This window comes from Mus caroli, unplaced genomic scaffold, assembly GCF_978045245.1.
Source record: "Mus caroli unplaced genomic scaffold, Mus_caroli_1 scaffold_8, whole genome shotgun sequence".
Classification (NCBI taxonomy): Eukaryota; Metazoa; Chordata; class Mammalia; order Rodentia; family Muridae; genus Mus; species Mus caroli.
Window position 1 is genome coordinate 48,930,662 of NW_028227263.1, and position 22,339 is coordinate 48,953,000.

General features: G+C 41.4%; 1 protein-coding gene across 2 annotated transcripts in view; it reads right to left on the reverse strand.

The window, feature by feature from the left end:
- Ints4 (integrator complex subunit 4) overlaps positions 1–22,339 on the reverse strand; it is a 64,765-nt gene that overhangs the window by 40,337 nt on the left and 2,089 nt on the right. The window contains exons 2-8 of one of the 2 annotated variants that reach the window (XM_021167620.3): positions 20,034–20,225; positions 17,687–17,804; positions 14,338–14,444; positions 9,538–9,723; positions 5,954–6,004; positions 4,585–4,673; positions 3,907–4,027 (exon numbers count right to left, since the gene is read on the reverse strand). In XM_021167620.3, the coding sequence (XP_021023279.1) occupies positions 3,907–4,027; positions 4,585–4,673; positions 5,954–6,004; positions 9,538–9,723; positions 14,338–14,444; positions 17,687–17,804; positions 20,034–20,225 (864 nt within the window). Of the gene's footprint in view, positions 1–3,906; positions 4,028–4,584; positions 4,674–5,953; positions 6,005–9,537; positions 9,724–14,337; positions 14,445–17,686; positions 17,805–20,033; positions 20,229–22,339 lie in introns of both variants that reach the window. The other variant, XM_021167619.2, reaches the window with a different exon arrangement.

Here is a 22,339-nt window from a genome sequence, read left to right on the forward strand (position 1 = left end):
CCGAGCGAGTCCTATCACCCTCAGGACTGAGTTAAGCCGAGCGAGTCCTATCACACTCAGGACTGAGTTAAGCCGAGCGAGTCCTATCACCCTCAGGACTGAGTTAAGCCGAGCGAGTCCTATCACACTCAGGACTGAGTTAAGCCGAGCGAGTCCTATCACCCTCAGGACTGAGGTAAGCCGAGCGAGTCCTATCACACTCAGGACTGAGTTAAGCCGAGTGAGTCCTATCACCCTCAGGACTGAGTTAAGCCGAGCGAGTCCTATCACCCACAGGACTGAGTTAAGCCGAGCGAGTCCTATCACCCTCAGGACTGAGTTAAGCCGAGCGAGTCCTATCACCCTCAGGACTGAGTTAAGCCGAGCGAGTCCTATCACACTCAGGAGCTCTTGCAGCTCTTGCTGGTGTAGTATCTCCTCTCTCTTTTTTCCAACATAAAACATTTTTGTTAATTATTTAGGAACTTCATACAATGCACCCTGATCACACTGGCTTCCCATTCCTCATAGGTCCACTTCCTCCCTCACCCCCCAAAACAACCCCAACACACCAAGTCCAATTTGTATTGCCCATAGTCAAACTCCCAGTGGTGAGCCCCTTAAAGATGACAGAGTCTTTCCCCACTCCACTTGAGAAGCCCTGCCCCACACCATCAACTTCAGAATCTTGATCACACATTTAAGGACTCATTCTTGATAGCTAAGATGTCTGTAAATTTAAATCATGAGGGATATATTATTAAACTAAAAATACCGCCAATATTGTAGAAGAAATACCTCTCACAGGTAGAACTTACTCTATTCCATATATACTATTCTGAGAGCATTATACATATATCAACCCACTTAATTCTCAGTAGAACACTATGACGTTAACACCATCATTAGTCCTATTTGATGCATGGGGGAATGTAAAAATATTAAGTAAAAGCCATAAAAATCCAGAGCTGAAATAAAAACTGAGGCTCCAGAAGCCTTTCTTTTAGCCACCCCTCCTCCTCATCTTTTTCCATTCTTTCCTTCCTTTTTGTTTTGGGAGGGATTGGGGTGGTGGTCAAGGTCTCATCTAGCCCAGGCTAGAACTCACTACCCAGCTGACTTTGGTCTTGAACTCCTAATACTCATGTTTCCACCTCCAAACAGGCCATTCCTTCTTCTCTTTTTTTCCCCCTTTTTTTAATTAGGTATTTTCTTCATTTACATTTCCAATGCTATCCCAAAAGTCCCCCCATGCCCTCCCCCTCACTCCCCCCCCACTCCCACTTCTTGGCCCTGGCGTTCCCCTGTACTGGGGCATATAAAGTTTGCAAGACCAATGGGCCTCTCTTTCCACTGATGGCCGACCAGGCCATCTTCTGATACATATGCAGCTAGAGACACGAGCTCTGGGGGTACTGGTTAGTTCATATTGTTGTTCCACCTATAGGGGTGCAGACCCCTTTAGCTCCCTGGGTACTTTCTCTAGCTCCACAATGGGGGCCCTGTGATCCATCCAATAGCTGACTGTGAGCATTCACTTCTGTTTTTGCCAGGCACCGGCATAGCCTCACAAGAGATAGCTGTATCAGGGTCCTTTCAGCAAAATCTTGCTAGTGTATGCAATGGTGTCAGCGTTTGGAAGCTGATTATGGGATGGATCCCCGGATATGGCAGTCTCTAGATGGTCCATCCTTTCGTCTTAGCTCCAAACTTTGTCTCTGTAACTCCTTCCATGGGTGTTTTGTTCCCAATTCTAAGAAGGGGCAAAGTGTCCACACTTTGGTCTTGTTCTTCTTGAGTTTCATGTGTTTTACAAATTGTATCTTATATCTTGGGTATTCTAAATTTCTGGGCTAATATCCACTTATCAGTGAGTACATATCATGTGAGTTCTTTTGTGATTGGGTTACCTCACTCAGAATGATGCCCTCCAGGTCTATCCATTTGCCTAGGAATTTCATAAATTCATTCTTTTTAATAGCTGAGTAGTACTCCATTGTGTAAATGTACCACATTTTCTGTATCCATTCCTCTGTTGAGGGGCATCTGGGTTCTTTCCAGCTTCTGGCTATTATAAATAAGGCTGTTATGAACATAGTGGAGCATGTGTCCTTCTTACCGGTTGGGACATCTTCTGGATATATGCCCAGGAGAGGCATTGCGGGATCCTCCGGTAGTACTAGGGGCCATTCCTTCTTAATCTATTCTTTCCATTCACTTTATCTCTTCATTTATACCCTCATGTATTAAATAAGTATTTGCATAACAATGATTCAATTATATGCTTACAGTTATCAGGAGCAGGAATACAAAATACAAGGACCAAGAGAACTTCATTATGGTATGAAAGGCTATAATCTACATCTATAAAGGATGCTACAGAAACTAAGAGAATAAGTAGCGTGAGGCTAGGGAAGGGGAAATCAGAGTGCAAACATATGATGTAAGAGAGCATGCCATTTGCCCCAGGGAACACTAGTGCTTGACACACTTGGAAGCACTGCAACAAAGAGTCTAAAAAAGCTGCAACTTCTAAGAACAAAGACTTAAACATAGTTTAATCCTGAAAGGATAAGAGGAACTCAATATACTCAGAAGACGCTTCCCCACTAAAAACCACATCCCAGACAGACCTAAGTTCAACGTGGTGACTGTATTCTTAATGGCAGCATGGATTCGAGTACTTGGAAGTCACAGTTTGGGAGACTTCTTTTTAACCTCTTTGAGAAGTTGCTATTTGTTGTTATTATTATTATTAATCCAATTTCTTTTGAATGGTCTTAAGTTTTCCAATACAACCTACATGTGGAATTTTTTTGTCTTGCTATAATGAAGAGTGAAAAATTCTCACTTTTTGTGCAGCACAGACATCTAATACCTTATCATTTCACACTAGGAACCCGGTTTCTCCTCTTCCCTTGAGTTTTAGCCTGTTACACATCCCTTACCCATGACTGCTAGTTGTTACGTCTAGCCTATTAAGAGTGATACTGTACTGTTTTTAACCTCCTCTTCTCTTTCCCTGCTACTCCAACTAGCCAAGTTATACTGATCCCTCAGCTTCAGCAAGCTCAGCCTCCTCCACAAATCATCTCCATGGCCATGCTTTAGTCACTTTAAATCTACACAGCTCCAAATTATGTAATTATGTCTGTATTCAAGAGTGACTAATAATCCAATCTTGCTAATAACATCAGTAATTACAGTTGCTATCATTTATAACATTTCTAGCCAACTAGGCTTTTTAGTCATGTATATAGGTGCATAAATATATATATATTTACATATAGTTATGCCTAATTTCTTATATAGAAACACACATATATGCATACATACAAATATTTCCTCATATGCACATTTTACAATCTTTAATCCTTTTAAACTCTCACTTTTGTACTAGATTCTTCATTTTATAGACAAGAAAACTACAATTTATGGGCTAATGAGGTGGCTCACTGGGTAAGGGCATTTGCTACTAAGCCTGGAGCCCTGAGGTTAATCCTGGCTCCCACAAGACTGAGTGCTCTTGACCTTGAGTATGGTAAGGATTTAGCCCTTCTCTATTCACTTTGTGCTTCTCCCTGACACCCCATCCCCAGCCTCCGTGCAGGAAACTATGCATGGTGGAGTCACCCCAACCTTCACACAGGGATGTATGCATGATGTCACAGTCCAGGGACTGACGCTTGCTTTGATTTAGAGCTTGGACTGATGCTTGCTTTATTAATGACATATTCAAGTCAGTCCTATTTGTAAGTAAACACAGTAATGAAGTGGATAATGTAAAAGGGGTGTAGGGTGCAGAATCAAATCACTGGAGAAATTATGGATTTCTAAAAATGAAACATACCTGACCATATCTAAGGTTTCTCAAAATGTTTGTAACAACATAAGCATTGTGTCCATTAAAAACACAGTGCAACTTACCAATAGCTTTGCAGCTTGAACACGAACCACCCAGGAGCCATCACTGACCATGTGGCAAATTTTTCCAAATGCATCATCAACTAGACGGATTTCTTCATTAGAAGAAGGTATTGGAACTATACTAAATAAAGAGAAAAGGAGAGAAACCATGCATGACAAACATGCACCTGGGCTGCAAGTGCAGCCCTCTGAGGACGAACACTGAAAACTGTGTAGGAGATCCTAGACTGAAGACTCTTCAGCAAACCTGTCACCCAGGGGAAGGAAAGGACCCAGTGACTTTAGCTGCACCGCAAACTTTCAATGTCTTGAATAAGTGTAACCCATACATGTGAGTGTAAGATTCAAGAATTTATGAAGAAACCAAGAGCTTGGGGATGGATGTACAGTTCAGTGGTAGTGAGTGCTAGCTCCCATCCAATCCCCTAGAACCTATGAAACAGACCTGGATATCTGAATCTGGTAAAAGTAAGCTCTAGACAGACCTGTGTGTGTGTGTGTGTGCTGTGTGTGTGCTGTGTGTAATGTGTGTTGTGTGTGTGTGTGTGGTGTGTGTGTGTGTAAGTGGAGCTCATTTCCAGTCTGATTATCAGAGTCTGTATCCTCCCCCTCTATTTCACACTGCCTTCCAAATATCCAAACAATGGCTTGGCAGTGAGAAGGCTGGCACCTACTGACCTCTCAGGATAGAGCTGGCTGACAACCCAGATAAGCTGGACTGCAGCACTGCGCACCTGCTCGTAGTCGTCAGAGAGCAATTTACAGGCCTGCAAAGGAGGATCACATGTCCGTCAGCCAGTGTTCTCACAGATGATTTTCAAATACTTTCACAATGAAGATAGGCTGGCTGGATAAGGATGTCAATCAAAATACTTCAAAGTGCTTTTAACTATTTGAACTGTTGCCCAACAAAGAAACATTAGCATTTGTAAGCTTTTCAGGCTGTATTCTAACTATGCAACATCACATCCAACATGGAAAGTGGAAGCTATTACACACAGTGTAACAGCGATTTAGAATAACATCAAACATAGCAAAGCTACTCAGAGCACTCAAAGCCCACAGTACCAAAAAGGTATTGACACATTAGTCTCAGAGCTGTGGCCAATTATAATTCCGACTAAGAGATAAAACCATTCATGGTAAGATAACAAAATCTGATCTGAGGGAGGGTATACACTGCCAGATATGATGGCACACACCTTTGGGAAACAGAATTTGAGGCCAGTCTGGTCTATAGAACCAGGATAAACAGGGCTACACAAAGAAACACTGTCTCAAACAAACATTAAACTGGGTGGTGGTGGCGCACGCCTTTAATCCCCGCACTTGGGAGGCAGAGGCAAGCGGATTTCTGAGTTCAAGGCCAGTGTGGTCTACAGAGTGAGTTCCAGGACAGCCAGGGCTACAGAGAAACCCTGTCTCAGAAAAACAAAAACTAACATTAAAATACCACCTCGAAAGGCATTTGATTAAGCTGTCAAGCAGCCTTCCTCCAACTCCATTATGCCTTAATACTAAATTCATGTGCCACCTGAGAAGGTGAATTTATGAGAATATGATCCATGGTCTTGGTCACCCTCCAGAAACATTCTAGTTGACCATGTATGGTGCCAGAACTGACTTAAAAGAATGGCCTAGTGAAAGACTATATGAGCAAGACTATAACTTGTCCTAATTATTACTACTTTCAGTACTAGGAATTAAACCCAGGCGCTTGTGCATGCTGGCAAGCTTTCTCCCACCCAGTTACACCCCCAGCCCACTTCCCTTACTTCCAATCATACTTTCTTCATGTAGTTAGCACTCACGCATTCGCACAAATCTTACTACAAATATTTTTACATGCATGAGTACTATTGAATTACATATATATCTCACATCATTCTCAAAATTTGTTTCAGATATGGCTTCACATCTATCCCAACAAATATGGCTACTATTAGCCAGATAAAGCCCCCATGATTTCAAATTCTGAGAAGTAGTGTGACACCCTCCCAGCTTCACGAAGCTCTTCCCCTTCCAGATAGCAGTCATTTTAAGGTACCTGATTATAAATCGTTTGGTGTAACTTCAGTCCTCTTTCATGGAGCTGCAACTAGATAATAAAAATACAGTCTAAGCCTCTGGGAAAAAAGGTCAGTACTTCTGACATCTTCACATCATCCCACATATATCACATCATATCAGACGAAGATAGTTAGTTACCTTTAGCCAGAATCAGTCTAAATATAAGACATGGTCAAAGACTTTTCTGTATAACCCATAAACTATTTCAAAGTGTTAGAAAAATATGAAATAATGGTAAGAAAAAAAAAAAGGGAGAGAGAAGGGTTTCCATCTGCACCCAGAGCTGGTCCTGTGCCACAGGGCTCCATACCCAAATACCGTCAGGAGAGAGCAGGTCTCACAGGAGCGTCAACATACCTGTGAACACAGGTAAGACCACCATTTCTGCTCAAATTCCTGGCCCAAGGGGGACCCATCCAGAGCCATGAGGACATAGGAACCTAGGAACAGCCAGGGACAGGATCCTTCCACACCCAAATTCCTCCCAGAGAGATCAGGTCTCCAGGAGTATTGAAACACGGGCTTGCAGGAGGGACAAACCAGAGACAGTCAGAGACAGCAAGACCAGCTAACACCAGAGATAACCAGATGATGAGAAGCAAGTGCAAGAGCATAAGCAACAGAAACCAAGGCTACTTGGCATCATCAGAATCCAGTTCTGCAACCACAACAAGTCCTGGGTACCCAAACACACCAGAAAAGCAAGACTCTGATTTAAAATCACATCTCATAATGATGATAGAGGACTTTAAGAAGGACATAACTCCCTTAAAGAAATACAGGAGACCAAAGGTAAACAAGTAGAAGCCCTCAAAGAGGAAACACAAAAATCCCTTAAAGAATGACAGGAAAACATAATCAAACAGGTGAAGGAATTGAACAAAACCATCCAGGATCTCAAAATGGAGATAGAAACAATAAAGAAATCACAAAAGGAGTCAACCCTGAAGATAGAAAACCTAAAAAAAGAGACCAGGAGTCATAGATGCAAGCATCACCAACAGAATACAAGAGATAGAAGAGAGAATCCCAGGTGCAGAAGATACCATAGAAAACATTGACACAACAGTCTAAGAAAATGCAAAATGCAAAAAGCTCCTAACCCAGAACATCCAGGAAATCCAGGACACAATGAGAAGACCAAACCTAAGGATACTAGGTAAAGAAGAGAAAGATGATTCCCGACTTAAAGGCCAGTCAATATCTTCAACAAAATTATAGAAGAAAACTTAAACCTAAAGAAAGAGATGCCCATAAACATACAAGAAGCCTATAGAACTCCAAATAGATTGGACCAGAAAAGAAATTCCTCCTGTCATATAATAGTCAAAACACCAAATGCATGAAACAAAGAAAGAATATTAAAAGCAGTAAGGGAAAAAGGTCAAGTAGCATATAAAGGCAGACCTATCAGAAATACTCCAGACTTCTCAACAGAGCCTATGAAAGCTAGAAGATCCTGGGAAGATGTCATACAGACCCTAGGAGAACACAGCCCAGGCTACTATACCCAGTAAAACTCTCAACTAACACAGACAGAGAAACACCAACACAGGAGGGAAACTACATCCTAGAAAAACCAAGAATGTAATTTCTTTCAACAAACCCAAAAGACGATAGCTACACAAACATAAAAATAACCCCAAAATAACAGGAAGCAATAATCACTATTCCTTAATATCTCTTAAAATCAATGGACTCAGTTCCCCAATAAAAAAGACATAAAATAACAGACTGGATATGTAAACAGGACCCAACATTTTACTGCATACAAGAAAATGCACCTCAGTGTCAGAGACCTCAGAGTAAAGGGCTGGAAAATAGTTTTCCAAGCAAATAGTCCTAAGAAACAAGCTGGAGTAGCCATTCAACTTTCAACCAAAAGTTATCAAAAAAGATAAGGATGGACACTTCATACTCATCAAAGGAAAAATCTACCAAGAAGAACTCTCAGTTCTGAACAACTATACCCCAAATGCAAGGGCACCACATCCATAAAAGAAACTTTACAAAAGTTCAATGCACACATTACACCTCAAACAATAACAGTGGGAAACTTCAACACCCCACTCTCATCAATAGACAGATCCTGGAAACACAAACTAAACAGAGACACATTGATACTAACAGAAGTTATGGACTAAATGGATCTAACAGATATCTATAGGACATTTCATCCTAAAACAACAACAACAAAAAAAAAATACCTCCTTCTCAGCACCTCATGGTACCTTCTCCAAAACTGACCATATAATCAGTCACAAAACAGACCTCAACAGATACAAGACTGAAATAAACCCATGCATCCTATCAGATCACCACGGACTAAGGCTGGTCTTCAATAGCAACAAAAACAGCAGAAAGCCCACATACACATGGAAGCTGAATAACGCTCACTCAATGATGACTTGGTCAAGGAAGAAATAAAGAAAGAAATTAAAGACTTTAGAATTTAATGAAAATGAAGGCACAACATACCAAAACTTATGGGACACAATGAAAGCAGTCCTAGGAGGAAACCTCATAGCTGAGTGCCTCCAAAAAGAAACTGGAGAGAGCATACACTAGCAGCTTGACAGCACACCTGAAAACTCTAGAACAAAAAGAAGCAAATACACCCAAGAGGAGTAGACAGCAGGAAATAATCAAACTCAGGGCTGAAACCAACCAAGTAGAAACAAAAAGAACTATACAAGCAATCAACAAAACTAGGAGCTGGATCTTTGAGAAAATCAACAAGTTAGATAAACCCTTAGCCAGACTAACCAGAGGGCACAGAGACAGTATTCAAACTAAAAATCTCAGAAATGAAAAGGAAGATATAACAACAGAAACTGAGGAAATTCAAAAATCATCAGATCCTACGACAAAAGCCTGTACTCAACAAAACTGGAAAGTCTGGATGAAATGGACAATTTTCTAGACAGATACCAAATACTAAAGTTAAATCAGGATCAGACAGACCAACTAAACAGTCCCATAACCCCTAAAGAAATAGAAAAAGTCATTAAAAGTCTCCCAACCAAAAAAGGGCCAGGACCAAATGGGTTTAGTGCAGAATTCTATCATACCTTCAAAAAAGACCTAATACCAATACTTTTCAAACGAGTCCACAATACAGAAACAGAAGGAACAGTACCCAATTCATTCTATGAAGCCACAGTTAAGCTGTGTGTTCTCCCTTGGAGATGGAACGGTTTCTGTCCAATCAGGAACTTGTCACAGTTTCCTTTCACAGAGGACTTCATAAGAGATTTTTTTTCCTACTTCTATCATGTTTAATGCTCCAGACAGATTTTAAAAACTGGTTGAGTGCATATTACTCTTAGCTTCAGAAGATATCATGCTTAAGAGGCATTTAACTATTTTATTTTGATGACTTAAAAAATGTCAATAGTGAGTTGTATATTTTAAAATGAATTTTATTAACCAAGCATGGGGCTAAAGCAGAATGATTGCTCCAAGTTCAAGGTCTGCACACAGCCAGACCCTGCCTCAGAAAAGAGAAGGGAAAGAAAGAAAGAAAAAAGAAAGTATCCCCTTCCACTTTTCTCCTGTTACCATGGCTTTTATAGCTGCTGTTCTGACCCGTGGATCTTGGTCACTGAAGTGGTCCCCGATAATCTTCTGAACATCTCTGGCAGCTGAGCCTTCAGCATCTTTTGTGACACTTTTCTCCAAAGAGCCAAGATTGCCAAGTAATTGCAGGCACTTATTTCTTACACCATGGGAAGTATCTGTCAGGTGCTATAAAAAGAAAAGAGAAAGGCAAAAAATAAAAATATAACAAAAGACTAGGGAAAAGCACTCCGCCCCTTCTCATTCTCACTGGTCTGTGTAGCATCACACTGCCTAAGGACTTATCTGCCTTCCCAAAACATTACCTTTTTCATTAAATTATTTTTTAGTTAACCAACTTATTTAATATATATGCACACATGGGCACATGTTAGTGATGGTGCCACAGAGTCCAGAGGAAAGTGTCAAATCCTCTAGGGATGGAGGTACAGGTGACTATAAGCTGCCTAACATGGGTGTTAGGAATCAAAGGCCTCCTCTTTGCAAGCGTGTTATGCACTCTTAATTGCTGAGTCACCTCTTCAAACCCAACGTTAGAAACTCTTAATAGCCATAGAGAAACATGAAAAAAAAAGCTCTTGAGTTTACAGCTCAGTGAACTCTCACAAACTAAATACATACATAAACCAAGAACCAATAAAGAAATGGCATGGTAGCACACAACTTCAAAGCCAGCACTCAGGAGGCAGAGTCACGCAGATCTCTGTAAATCTGAGGCCAGCATGGTCTACATACAGAGTTCTAGGCCAGCAGGGCTACAAAGTAAGACCCTGTGCAAGAATTTGGGATACTGTGTGCCAGAACATAAAGACAATACTGTCTTTCTTTCTTTATAATTATTATTTATTTATCATCATGTGTTTGTGTATGATGTGAGTGTGTGAGTGTGGTTACATGTATGTCACAGTTAATATTTACATGACACCAACAGAAGCATCAAAACAGACAGACAATGGACTATTCCACAAGGAAATTACTCAATGGCACTTAAAGACAAAAAAACAAAAGGCAAAAACAGTCTTAAAAGATTGAAAGAAGTCGTGCGGTGGTGGCGCACACCTTTAATCCCAGCACTCGGGAGGCAGAGGCAGGCAGATTTCTGAGTTCGAGGCCAGCCTGGTCTACAAAGTGAGTTCCAGGACAGCCAGAGCTACACAGAGAAACCCTGTCTCGAAAAACTGAAAAAAGAAGAAAAAAAAAAAAAAGAAAAAGAAAGAAAAAGAAAAGAGAGATTGAAAGAAACTTGAGACTAACCACATGTAGTGTGTGGGTCTTTTTGATCCTAATCTAAAATAAAAACAAAACCAAGGGTATATTTAGTGCAATTAATGCATTTTAATACAAACGCATATGTTATTAAGGAGTTCCTGCTAAAAGCTGTGACCTAAATATTCTTTAACATATCATTTAGAGATATTCTGAAGTCCTTGTGAAGTACAACATGATGCCAAGAGACTCATGTTAAATACTACAGAACAATGGAAAATTAAGAGAAGAGGTGAAAAGGATTACAAAATTAATTATGGAATAGAGTCAAAACTGAAAACAACAACAACAACAACAACAAAAACAAAACAAAAAACCTGGGTATGCTGGCACATGCTTGTACTCTTAGCACTCAGAGACTGAGACAGGAGGATTATATAAATGAGGCTAATCTAGACAACATGAGTACCAGGGTTGCCAGAGACACATGGTAAGAGTATCTTTTTTTTTTAAAAAAAAAGGGAAGAATGCTAAGTTTTAAATCATCATGAGATATAGAGGAAAAAAGAAAGCTAGTTTCAGACCACAGCTCTGACCACTGGCCACGTAGTCTGGTTGGGTTCTGGCTCTCATAACTGTACACTTCTCATCTGTCTTCCTTATGGGCTATCAGGAAAAGCTAAATTTAGAAATAAAAAGATATTTAAGCTGGGCGTGGTGGTGCACACCTTTAATCCCAGCACTCGGGAGGCAGAGGCAGGTGGATTTCTGAGTTCGAGGCCAGCCTGGTCTACAAAGTGAGTGCCAGGACAGCCAGGGCTACACAGAGAAACCCTGTCTCGAAAAACCAAAAAAAAAAAAAAAAAAGATATTTAAGCTGGGCGTGGTGGTGGACACCTTTAATCCCAGCACTTGGGAGGCAGAGGCAGGCGGATTTCTGAGTCTACAAAGTGAGTTTCAGGACAGCCAGGGCTACACAGAGAAACCTTGTCTCGAAAAACAAACAAACAAAAAACTAAAAAACAAAAACATATATATGTATATATATGTATTTAAAATAAGGTTATATGCTTTAAACCATAATATTAATATTAGCTATTGTTACTATCACTTTAAACAGTAAGGACTATAAAAAGTTACACACACAGTTTCAGGACAGCCACACATACAACTGTCAAAACAAGTTATCTATTTCCTTTAAGTCCAAATGTCTAGCTTTTTTTCTATGCATGAAGTCACTGATTTAAATATGCAGTGATAGCTTCCCTTTGCCCTCCTTCTTGCCCCCTGCCCCATCCCAGGTCTCTTGTCACTCTGTCTCCAATGTCGGAACCCAGTTGTATTCTTAGCAATCATGCAATCCTCTCCTGCTGCTCTACCTCAGCAATTCCCAAATTCATAAGTGAAGAATAATCATGGGAAGAGAGAGTCAACTCCACAAAGTTGTCATCTTGACCTCTGCTTACACACACACACACACACACACGAGTAATAATATTGTTTTTTGTTTTTTGTTTTGTTTTTCGAGACAGGGTTTCTCTGTGTAGACCTCGCCCTTGGCTGTCCTGGAACTCACTTTGTAGACCAGGCTGGCCTCGAACTCAGAAATCCGCCTGCCTCAGCCTCCCAAGTGCTGGGATTAAAGGCGTGCGCCACCATGCCCGGTGTAATAATATTTTTTAAAATGTTAAACCCTACTCTTCTGACCCCACAAAGCCTCACATGTAAGTGCTCAAACCGTCCACAAAAATATGACACTGAACAGGAGAGTAAAACCCAGATATGAGGCAGACAATTACCACCAGTTATTAGCTTTTAAAATGACTCATATTTAGTATGGAAACATCATTTTTCATAACCAAACTACTGCCTGAAACAACCCCTGGAAGATATGTCACAATTGTTATATATGCTTTGAGTTTCAACTGAACTAAAACCTTCTAGCATCTATTAAGGTAACCAGGCAACAATGACGCATAACCAACACATTACTCAACCTCAGCACACTGAGCCATACCCTCCAGGCAACAAATATAATTTTATGATGATGTCCTTCCCCCCACAGGTCACATCATAGTCGTCATCATTAGGATCTGCCAAGTGGGGCTGGGGCCGTGGCTCAGTGAGTAGTGACTGTTACTCAAGCTCGAAGACTTGATTCCAGCTCCCCCAGCACAACACACACACCCAACCCCAAACCCAGCTCCCCAACCCCTGTCATGGAGGCCCAGTGCGCCTGTAACCCCAGTGTAGTAGTGTGGAGACGGACAGGTCCTAGGGGCTTACAGAGAACTCAAGGTCAGTAAAAGACCTTGTCTCAAAAATAAAGTAGAGAGAAATAAAGGACACCTGACATTGACCTCTGGCTTACACACACACATTCAAGCTTGCACACGCACTCACACGAGCACACACACCAAGGCAAATGTACCCTCCCCACAACCTACCCATCACATACAACTTTGTTAAAAGAAAGCCAGCTGCCAATTGTTGTGTATTCTGTTAGGCCACAAAGTGCAGCCATTTTCACATTAATAGAATGAGTCAGTAAATCACATTTCTAGCAACAATAGTAGTCTGTCAAAAAGTAAAAACAGGTCTGGTGTGGTGGTGCATGCCTTCGGAGGCAGAAGCAAGTGGGACTCGGTGAGTTTGAGGCCAGCCTGGATCAGAAACAATAAAAACAAACAAATAAATAAATCAACATCATACTACTTCCTAAACATTTCTCAAAATCTACCATCTCAGTCTTCCATCTTTCCACTACTTTAATCCAAGCTACTCTTTCTCACAAGAATCATCAAAGAGGGGTCGGCAGGTCTGCTCAGTGGTAAGGGCTCTGGCAGCCAGGTTTAATACCAATCGCACACAGTGGAAGGAGAAAGCCAACTCCTGCCACGTGTCCTCTGACTTCCAATGTGTGCCAGGACTCTCCTGTCCCCTACACCCAATAAACTCATAAATGTGTTTGTTTTAAAAAAAATCACTACAGCATTTAGCTTACTCTCCAAACACCGAGGACTAAAAAGAGCAGACTTACAGCCACTGAGAGTTCTTTAAGTTCTCACTCTGAGGACTACACTACTACAGGGTATTTGATCCCACTGTGAACCCCAAGATTGTGTTGTTTATTGGAAAAACCCATTTCTAGTTGTGGTGTGCTCAGCCCTAGCACACACCTTTAAGCCAAGAGCTTTCTATTTATTGTAAACAGGATTAATAAGGTCAACCACAGGTCAAGAGGCGGAGCAAGCAACCAGTTGACAGGAAGTGAACATAGGAAATAACCATTGAGTCAAAGGAAGTTGGGAGGACGGATAGAGAGACACCCAGGAGGTAGAAGGGAGGACACGGAGTTTGAGAGGTTTTTGTTTGAGGAAAGCTTCCTTTCCCTTCTCAGGTGTTAGCTGAGGAAGGTCAGCAGGGTTCGTTCTCTGCCTCTTTGAGCTTTCACCCTGCACCTGGCTCACAAGTTAGTAAAATCGAATGTTTGAGATTTTGTTTTAAAAACGGCATAGAATTCACACAGATCCAACAGCTTCTCTGTTCCAGAATGAAAACCATTCATCCTCTTACCTTGCAGGCCACATCCACTAATCGCACTTGGGTAGCTTGATTTTCTGGTAGTTTACTGCCAATTGCAAGCAAAGTGTCTAAAAGTTGAGCTAGCACTTGGTGAGACTCTAGGAAAGAGGAACGGCTGAATTACAAACTTTGAAGAGACCATTGTCAACACTCATTTACTTTGGGAAGGAATGTGGATCCTTATTTACTTATTATTTACTTACTTAGATATTTCTGTCTAATCTTTTATCCCCTCAACTAAAAGCTAAATTTCCAAAGGTATTGGGCCTTGGGAATTTGAGACTTTCACAGGACTGGGCATGGTCCTATGCACAAAGTAGGTCCGTCAAATAGTTAGTATCAGTGGCTAGTGAATCCGAAGTGGACTAAAGCAGGAAAACATTGCCTGTGTCAACAAACACACAAACAAACGGTACACTGAGCTGAGTGTGGTTGGTCACACCTTTAACCCCAGGACTTGAGAGGCAGAGGCAGGTGGAACTCTGAGTTACAAAGTGAGTTCCACCAAGAAACCCTTTCTTGGAAAACAAAAACAAAAGAAAATGAAAAAACAGTACATGAAGATGAAAAAAAAAAAACCTTCCAAGCAAAGTCCAACCATACAGACATACCATTCCCGACGGCCGCTACCCTGCCCTTTGTAATTCACCTCTTCAAATGCTCAGTCTTGGCCCTCTTTGTTGTGAGACAGGTCTCATGTAGCCCTGAACTCTCAGTGTCGTCAAAGATGACGCAGGACTCTGAGTCTGCAGCCTCCATCTCCCAGTGCTGGGATTACCACACTTGGCTACTCTTTTCGAGTATTTTTTTCAGTTTCCTGTACTTCTAACTCATCTCTCTCAGCCTAACTTGACTACGGAGAAACTGTCCTCTCAGCCTTCAGGGCGCACCTAATAATCCTTGGAGTTTATCCTACTCCCCAAGAGAATTAACTGTCCATCTCCTCTTGGTTCCACACAAGGCGTGAAACTTTACTTGCCTTCTCATCACACTAAGCCAGAAACAGAAGATGCTTGAAGACAAAGACCACACCTTATTCACCTCCAGTGTCTCAAAATCTACAATAACTTATTATGTGCTCAGTAAATACCTAATAAATGGCAAAAAAAATATAGAGCCAGGTGGTGGTGGCACACGCCTTTGATCCCAGCACTTAGGAGGCAGAGGCAGGTGGATTTCTGAGTTCAAGGCCAGCCTGGTCTACAAAGTGAGTTCCAGGACAGCCAGGGCTATACAGAAAAACCCTGTCTCAAAAAACAAAAAACAAACAAACAAAAGGCCTATGTCCATCTTCTCAAGCAGATCACCTTTATATCAAGGCTCTTCTGGAACTTCTGATTGAATGCATGCTTTTGATGTATTTTCCCATCACAATGATCAAATGGAATCTTGACAAGTGACTATTAAACAAATCTGCGATCAGCCAAAATTACTGGCCAGCATGACCAGAGGAATTGTCTCATAAGTAAAACTTGAGCAAACAACACATACATACATACATACATAAACACACATACATACATACATACACATATACACACATACATACATACACATATACACACATACACACATACATACATGCACACATACATACACACACACATACATACATACACACACATACATACACACATACATACATACACACATACATACATACACACATACATACACACATGCATACACACATGCATACATACATGTAAACATGTTCTTCTGTCTTTGGAAATACAGTCCTTATAATGCTGGTGGGATACAAGAGGATTTTAGGTAATTCAAGTGATCTTGGCCATAGTTAGAAGTTTAGTTCTATGGTAAAACACTTGCCCACCATGTATAAGGCCCTCAGATCAAACTGCAGAAGGGACTCACATATGAAACAAGCCACAAATATAAAAAGGTAGTCACAGGAAACAGAAGAGGCAAAGACACCCCCAATACCATCATATTGATTATTTCCTTACAAAGATAACTATATAACATCTACAAAAAGCTAACTAAAACTTACAAAGCTAATCTCTGATAAATCAAAAATCAAATCTAAATCTTGAATCCTGGGCTAAAGCAGGCTCAGTGGCTAAGAGAGCTTGCCCCTAATTCACAGGACTGAAATTTGTTTCCCACACCCATGTCAAGCAGCTTAGAGCTGCCTGGAATTCCAGCTCCCATAGATCCAAGAACCTTTTCTGGCCTTCCAGGAAACCTACACACAAGGCTGGCATACATGCATATATATGTACATACACACACACACATACACATGCATATACAAAAAAAACATAAAACTTTTTGTTATTTTTTTCATTTGTCAAGACACCATTCTTCTGTGCAGCCCTGACTGCCCTAGAACTCACTCTGTAGACTAGGCTGGCCTTGGACTCACAGAGAACAGCCTGACTCTGCCTCCCGAGGGCTAGGATGAAAAGTGTGTACCACCACTGCCCAGCTAAAATATAACATTTTTAAAATGTACTTGGAGATGCATACCTTTAATCTCAACACTTCAAGACAGAGGCAGGCAGATATCTGTGAGTTGTGAGGCCCACCTGGTCTAATAGTGAGTTCAAGGCCAACCAGACCTACACATAGTGAGACCATGTCTCAAAAATGTCAAAAAGCCAAACCAAAACAAAAATAATACTTCGAATTATTTTTTTAAAAAGAAATTAATATCTGTCTATGTTATATAAGCTGTAATAAATATACAACACTTTGTAAGGTCACAATAAAATAAAATAAAGCTATAGGCAGAGATAGAACCTTAAAGTCTGACTTCTAACTCCCTATGCAGACAAAGATTACCTTACACTTTTGAGTCTCCTAGCTCTGCCTCCAAGTGCTAGGATTACATTATGAGCCACCATGTGCATTTTATGTGATGGAGGGAGAGTAGGTTTCGAACCTAGGACTTCATTCTAGTTAAATACTCTTCAACTGACCTGCCCAGTTTATGCAGTGATAGAGACTAAACCCACAACTTCATGAGTGCTAAGCAGTCTATCAACTGAGCTACATCCCTAGACCATAAAACTATATTTTATCCCTAATATAAATACATGTACATGTCTCTATTAAACCATCTTCAAATTCCTTCTTAAGAAGACGACACAGGCTTATGTACATAATCCCAGAAGACTCAGACAGACTCAGTTTGAAGTTTTAGGACATCCTGGGTACCTAGTATGTTGCAGGACAGCCTGGGCTAGAGTAAGACTCTATCTTGTAAAAAATTGTTCTGTTTAATGCCAATCAACACCAAACTTCCTTGTAAATTCTATATGTTCTGTCAGAACTGAAGATTTGTGCTCTGACTATGCAGCTTTTAGTTGCAGCTTACTTTCATTCTGTAGTATGTTAATGGCGTCATCCATTATGCAGTCTGGAGAGAATCCTGCCGTCTTTGATAATAATCCCAAGAGTGATGCAATTTTCAGTCTCACAGATGGATCATTTTCCTAGAAAAAAACAAAAAACAGAAAACAACTGTCATTTGATGCTCTGCTCTTAGCTATCAAACACACAGGGCACAGGAAACTGACGTCACAAAGGACACAACTATCCAAAGATCCAACTATTCCAGAGCTTCATTTGTGAAAAATTAACTTCATACACCTCAAGAGACAGCCTTGCTCCATTAATGTTATACTCAATACTGCAAATGGAAATGTTTATGTCTTCTTGAAGTAGTTAACTTCTAAAATTAAAAAATGTGCACTTGACACTAAAATATCTTATCTTCACTACTCAGTCAGTGTTGGATGTCATAGCCATTTCCCCCACCAACATGGCTGATACTGGGCAGCCAGCATCACTGCTGGAATGGACAGAGAGTAGGAGCTAGGGCAGCCACTGGAAAGAGCCCTTCACCACTGACTCTGTGGGCCCCCAGATCCTGAGTAGAAGGCTGTGACAAGCAAGTGCACCTGACTGAGGCCAGACTGTGTGCCTAGGCTCTAGCTTCCAGGGAGAAGGGAAAGGAGATGCCTGGCCATTTTAGCGTAGAGTCGGAGGCTAATCTCTAAGGCTGCTGTGTTAAGTCCCTTTCTTTATTATACTGTATAGTTAAGTACATGGCACAATCCCAACATTGAAAGATGTTTAATGAATATATATGAAATTGGATGGGGTGGGAGGGGTCTTGTCAGTGTTGGCATTAAGGTTACTACCTTTCTATTCCAATGACAAAAGTATTTAAATTTGGTTGGAAAATCAACTGCCGTCCACACGTCTCACACACACACACACCTCACCTATATATTTTCTATTTCCCATTTATTATTTGTGTGTGTGTGTGTGTGTGTGCGTGTGTGTGTGCATGTATACATGTGCCATACAAACTTCCAGGAGAGTCTTCTGCTTCTGCTTTCTTTCCCTCCATAGGTATGCTGGAATTACCAATATGCCACAGTATCCAGTCTCTCTGTCTGTCTGTCTATCTCTATCTATCTCTCTCTCTCTTTCTCTCTCTCTATCTATCTATCTATCTATCTATCTCCCCACCGCTTACTTGTTTTCTATCTATCTATCTATCTATCTATCTATCTATCTATCAGTTTTTCAAGACAGGGTTTTTCTGCGTAGCTGTCCTGGACTGGCCTCAAACTCTCAAACTCAGTGAACTGCCTACCTCTTCCTCCTAAATGCTAAGATTAAAAGTGTGCACCACTACTGCCTGGCCAGCACCCAACTTCTTTATATGGGTTCTGAGAATTAAATTCAGGCAGTCAGTTTTACACAGCAAGCACCTTTACCTGACTGAGCCAACCTCACTGGCCTGGCTTTTGGTTTCCTGAGACAGGTCTGCTTCTATAGTTCAAGATGGCCTGAAGCGCACTGTGCAGCTCAGGCTGACGACAATCTCTCAATCCCCCTGCCTCAACTTTCCTGACTCTGGGATGACAGGCATGAACTACCACCAGCTCATTTAGTTTCTAAGGAAGCACCAGATACAACCAGGCCTAAAGCAAGAGAAAGGAAAACAAATATGTTCAGAAAACCTAAAATCCTGCATGCTATGCCATTTAACATATACATTACTTTGGGAACATCATTTTCTATAAAATTAATCTGAATGTATAAGTACAGAGAAAGAGAAAGTGGTCAAAACCAGCCAGAGCTATATAAAGACAAACTTATTACAAAAATGAATGTAAATAGGAGCTAGAGAGATAACTAGGCAGTTCAGAGCACTTGTTGCTCTTTCAGAAGACCTGGGTTTGATTACCAACACCTAGACTGCAGCTCACAACTATTTGTAACTCCAGCTCTAGGGGATATGATGCCGTCCTGGGCTACACAGCAAGGCATTCTATAAAGAGAAAAATGCCACTTTGCTTTAAAAGCGAACTAAGAGGGCTATCCCAGTAGGCAAGAGGGTCCTAAATTAAACCAGGAACAGCAGGATGATGGGCGCTACCCTCCAGAGGTGAACGAGCAAGGAGGCATGGCTGATACTAAGTCTTCCTCTGTGTTCTCACTTCACTCACACACAGAGCTCACAGTACCTTAAGCAAGTCATTTACATACCTGTCTCCTCTTACTACCCTACAAGCTCCTGCGGACAGCACTTACCTCATTCTAATCTTGGTATCCACAGCCCCTTCCTGCTTCTGCAGCATGAACCCACGCTGCAGCCACGGCACGGCTCTGACAAACAACCCACCATGTCCTCGCGGCCTTCTTACCTTGTAATAATGTTCCAAGAGGATCCTGACTACCCCCTCCACACTCTCTGCTTCCACGGGCTTTCTGGCAAACTGGAGTAGGTACTGCAAAGCATCTGCTGGGGAGGTGGCTTTACACAGATCTATGTGGAGAGCGGCAGATTTACTCGGTTTTGTTAATCGGAGCTTCTTGGTAGCAATTTCCTCCTGCTGCTGCTGTAAGACAGTAAAGACAGTAAGATGTGAAAACAGCCTGTAAATTTAACTTGTGTTCGTTGGATGGAAATAATTTTTCCCTTCTAACACATATGCTTAGCTAACAGAACTTAAGAAATACAGTATCCAGAGGCCAGTGGGTAAAAGGGCTTGCTGCCAAGCCTGACTGTGGCCTGAGTTCCATCACCAGAACCCACATGGTAGAAAAAAGAGCCAACTCTTAAACACACACACACACAAAATACATAAATGTTTCAAAAAATGTTTAAATTTGTATAGAAGGGAACCTATCACTATAGGTTCCTTAAGTCCTGACACAATGGGCAGACATAGAAAACAAACTATAAGATAAATGTCAAGCCGGGCGTGGTGGCGCACGCCTTTAATCCCAGCACTCGGGAGGCAGAGACAGGCGGATTTCTGAGTTCGAGGCCAGCCTGGTCTACAAAGTGAGTGCCAGGACAGCCAGGGCTACACAGAGAAACCCTGTCTCGAAAAACCAAAAAAAAAAAAAAAAAAAAAAAAAAAGATAAATGTCATACTCAATAATTTTTTTACTCTCTAATATAGTATTTTAGCGTAGGTAACAATCATTTCCCTCAAATTTTCTCTATTAGGATGATTATAGTCAGGAACACTATATAACATGAAAAAAGCGGCTTTGACGGCAAAAGAATGATACACGGCTAGCAAGGTGAAGCCTTCTCATCTATAAACAGCTTTCCAAGACCATTCCCGGGGGATATGTGAGAAACCTAAAGCATCCTGTACTTACTGCACTGCGATAAGCACTAAACACACATCAGTTCCCGCCCCTCCTCATCTGTATAACAAAGAAAAAACACCAGGAGTACTAAGATCTCACTTTATCACTCTATGATAACTATACATACACAATTTAAAATACAAAATTAAAAAGTTAGTTTTTCCAATGACTGAGGGTACACACCTGTAACCCCAGCACTCGGGAGGCTCTAAAACCCAGATTGACTTGGACTGCAGCTGGCTCAAGAGAGAGGAATGGTATTTCCCTAGAGGGGATACATAAAGAAGGGAGTAGTCTCTGCCATTGTCGGGAGCGTCTTATGGAGCCAGGCCCTGTAATTTCTGCCACCGAGGAACACACACACTGGCAGGGACATACAGACACTCCTAGGGACATACAGACGCTGTCCGTCAGGGACAGCAGCATTGGGTGATGGGATCAAGTAGCTGAGCACACACAGTGGATGGAAGCAGCAGGAGGAACTAACCTGCTGAACTTTCAGGTCTTAAAGCTAAAGAGTTTTGTATAAAATAGACAACTCTAGAAGTTCAGAGATGTATGAAACATGGCATGCTAGAGAAGGAATGTAGGGAGGAAAGAAGCAACACTGTGTAAAAGCATGAATGCTCTGAATGCCTTGCCTCTACCTTAAAAAAAAAAAAAGGCAAAACCATGTAAAGCTGCCAAGCTCATTCTATCTACAACAGGAAAAGGGGGAGGGGGAGAGAGCTGGCTTAGCAGTGAAGCCCTTGCTGCTCTCAGAGGCCCACATTCAGTCACCAGCACTCAGGTCAGGTGGCTCACAAATACGCTCAATTTCAGCTCCAGTGATCTCACATCTTCGTCTGGCCTTCATAGGCATGCCAACACATGAAATACACACACACACACAAATAAAAATATATCTTTAGTGAAGAAAAGTGGAGAGGGAAGGGAAGGAAGAGAGAGGAAGGGGAGGAATGAAGAGCCAGGAAATCCCAGAAAGGAAAGCAGAGATGTGGGAGCTCTGAAAAGCCAGTAAGGAAAGCTTCCTGACCTTTGACTTGTTCAAAAAGTCCAGAACTTACTACATTAAAAAATGAACAGTAAGCTATTAAAGCCAATGCTCAGTTATTACACGAGGGCCGCTGGGAACGTAGCTCGGTTTGTAGAGTACTTGCCTAACATGCCCAAGTCCCTAGGTTCAATCCCCAGCACAAACCAGGAAGTGGAGGCAGGAGGTTTAAAATTCAATCTTAGCGACACTGCACCTGGACTGTATGAGACCTTGTCTTATTTATTTTGTTTTGTTTTTCCCCAAGACCAGGTTTTTCTGTGTAGTCCTTGCTGTTCTGGAGCGTGCCTC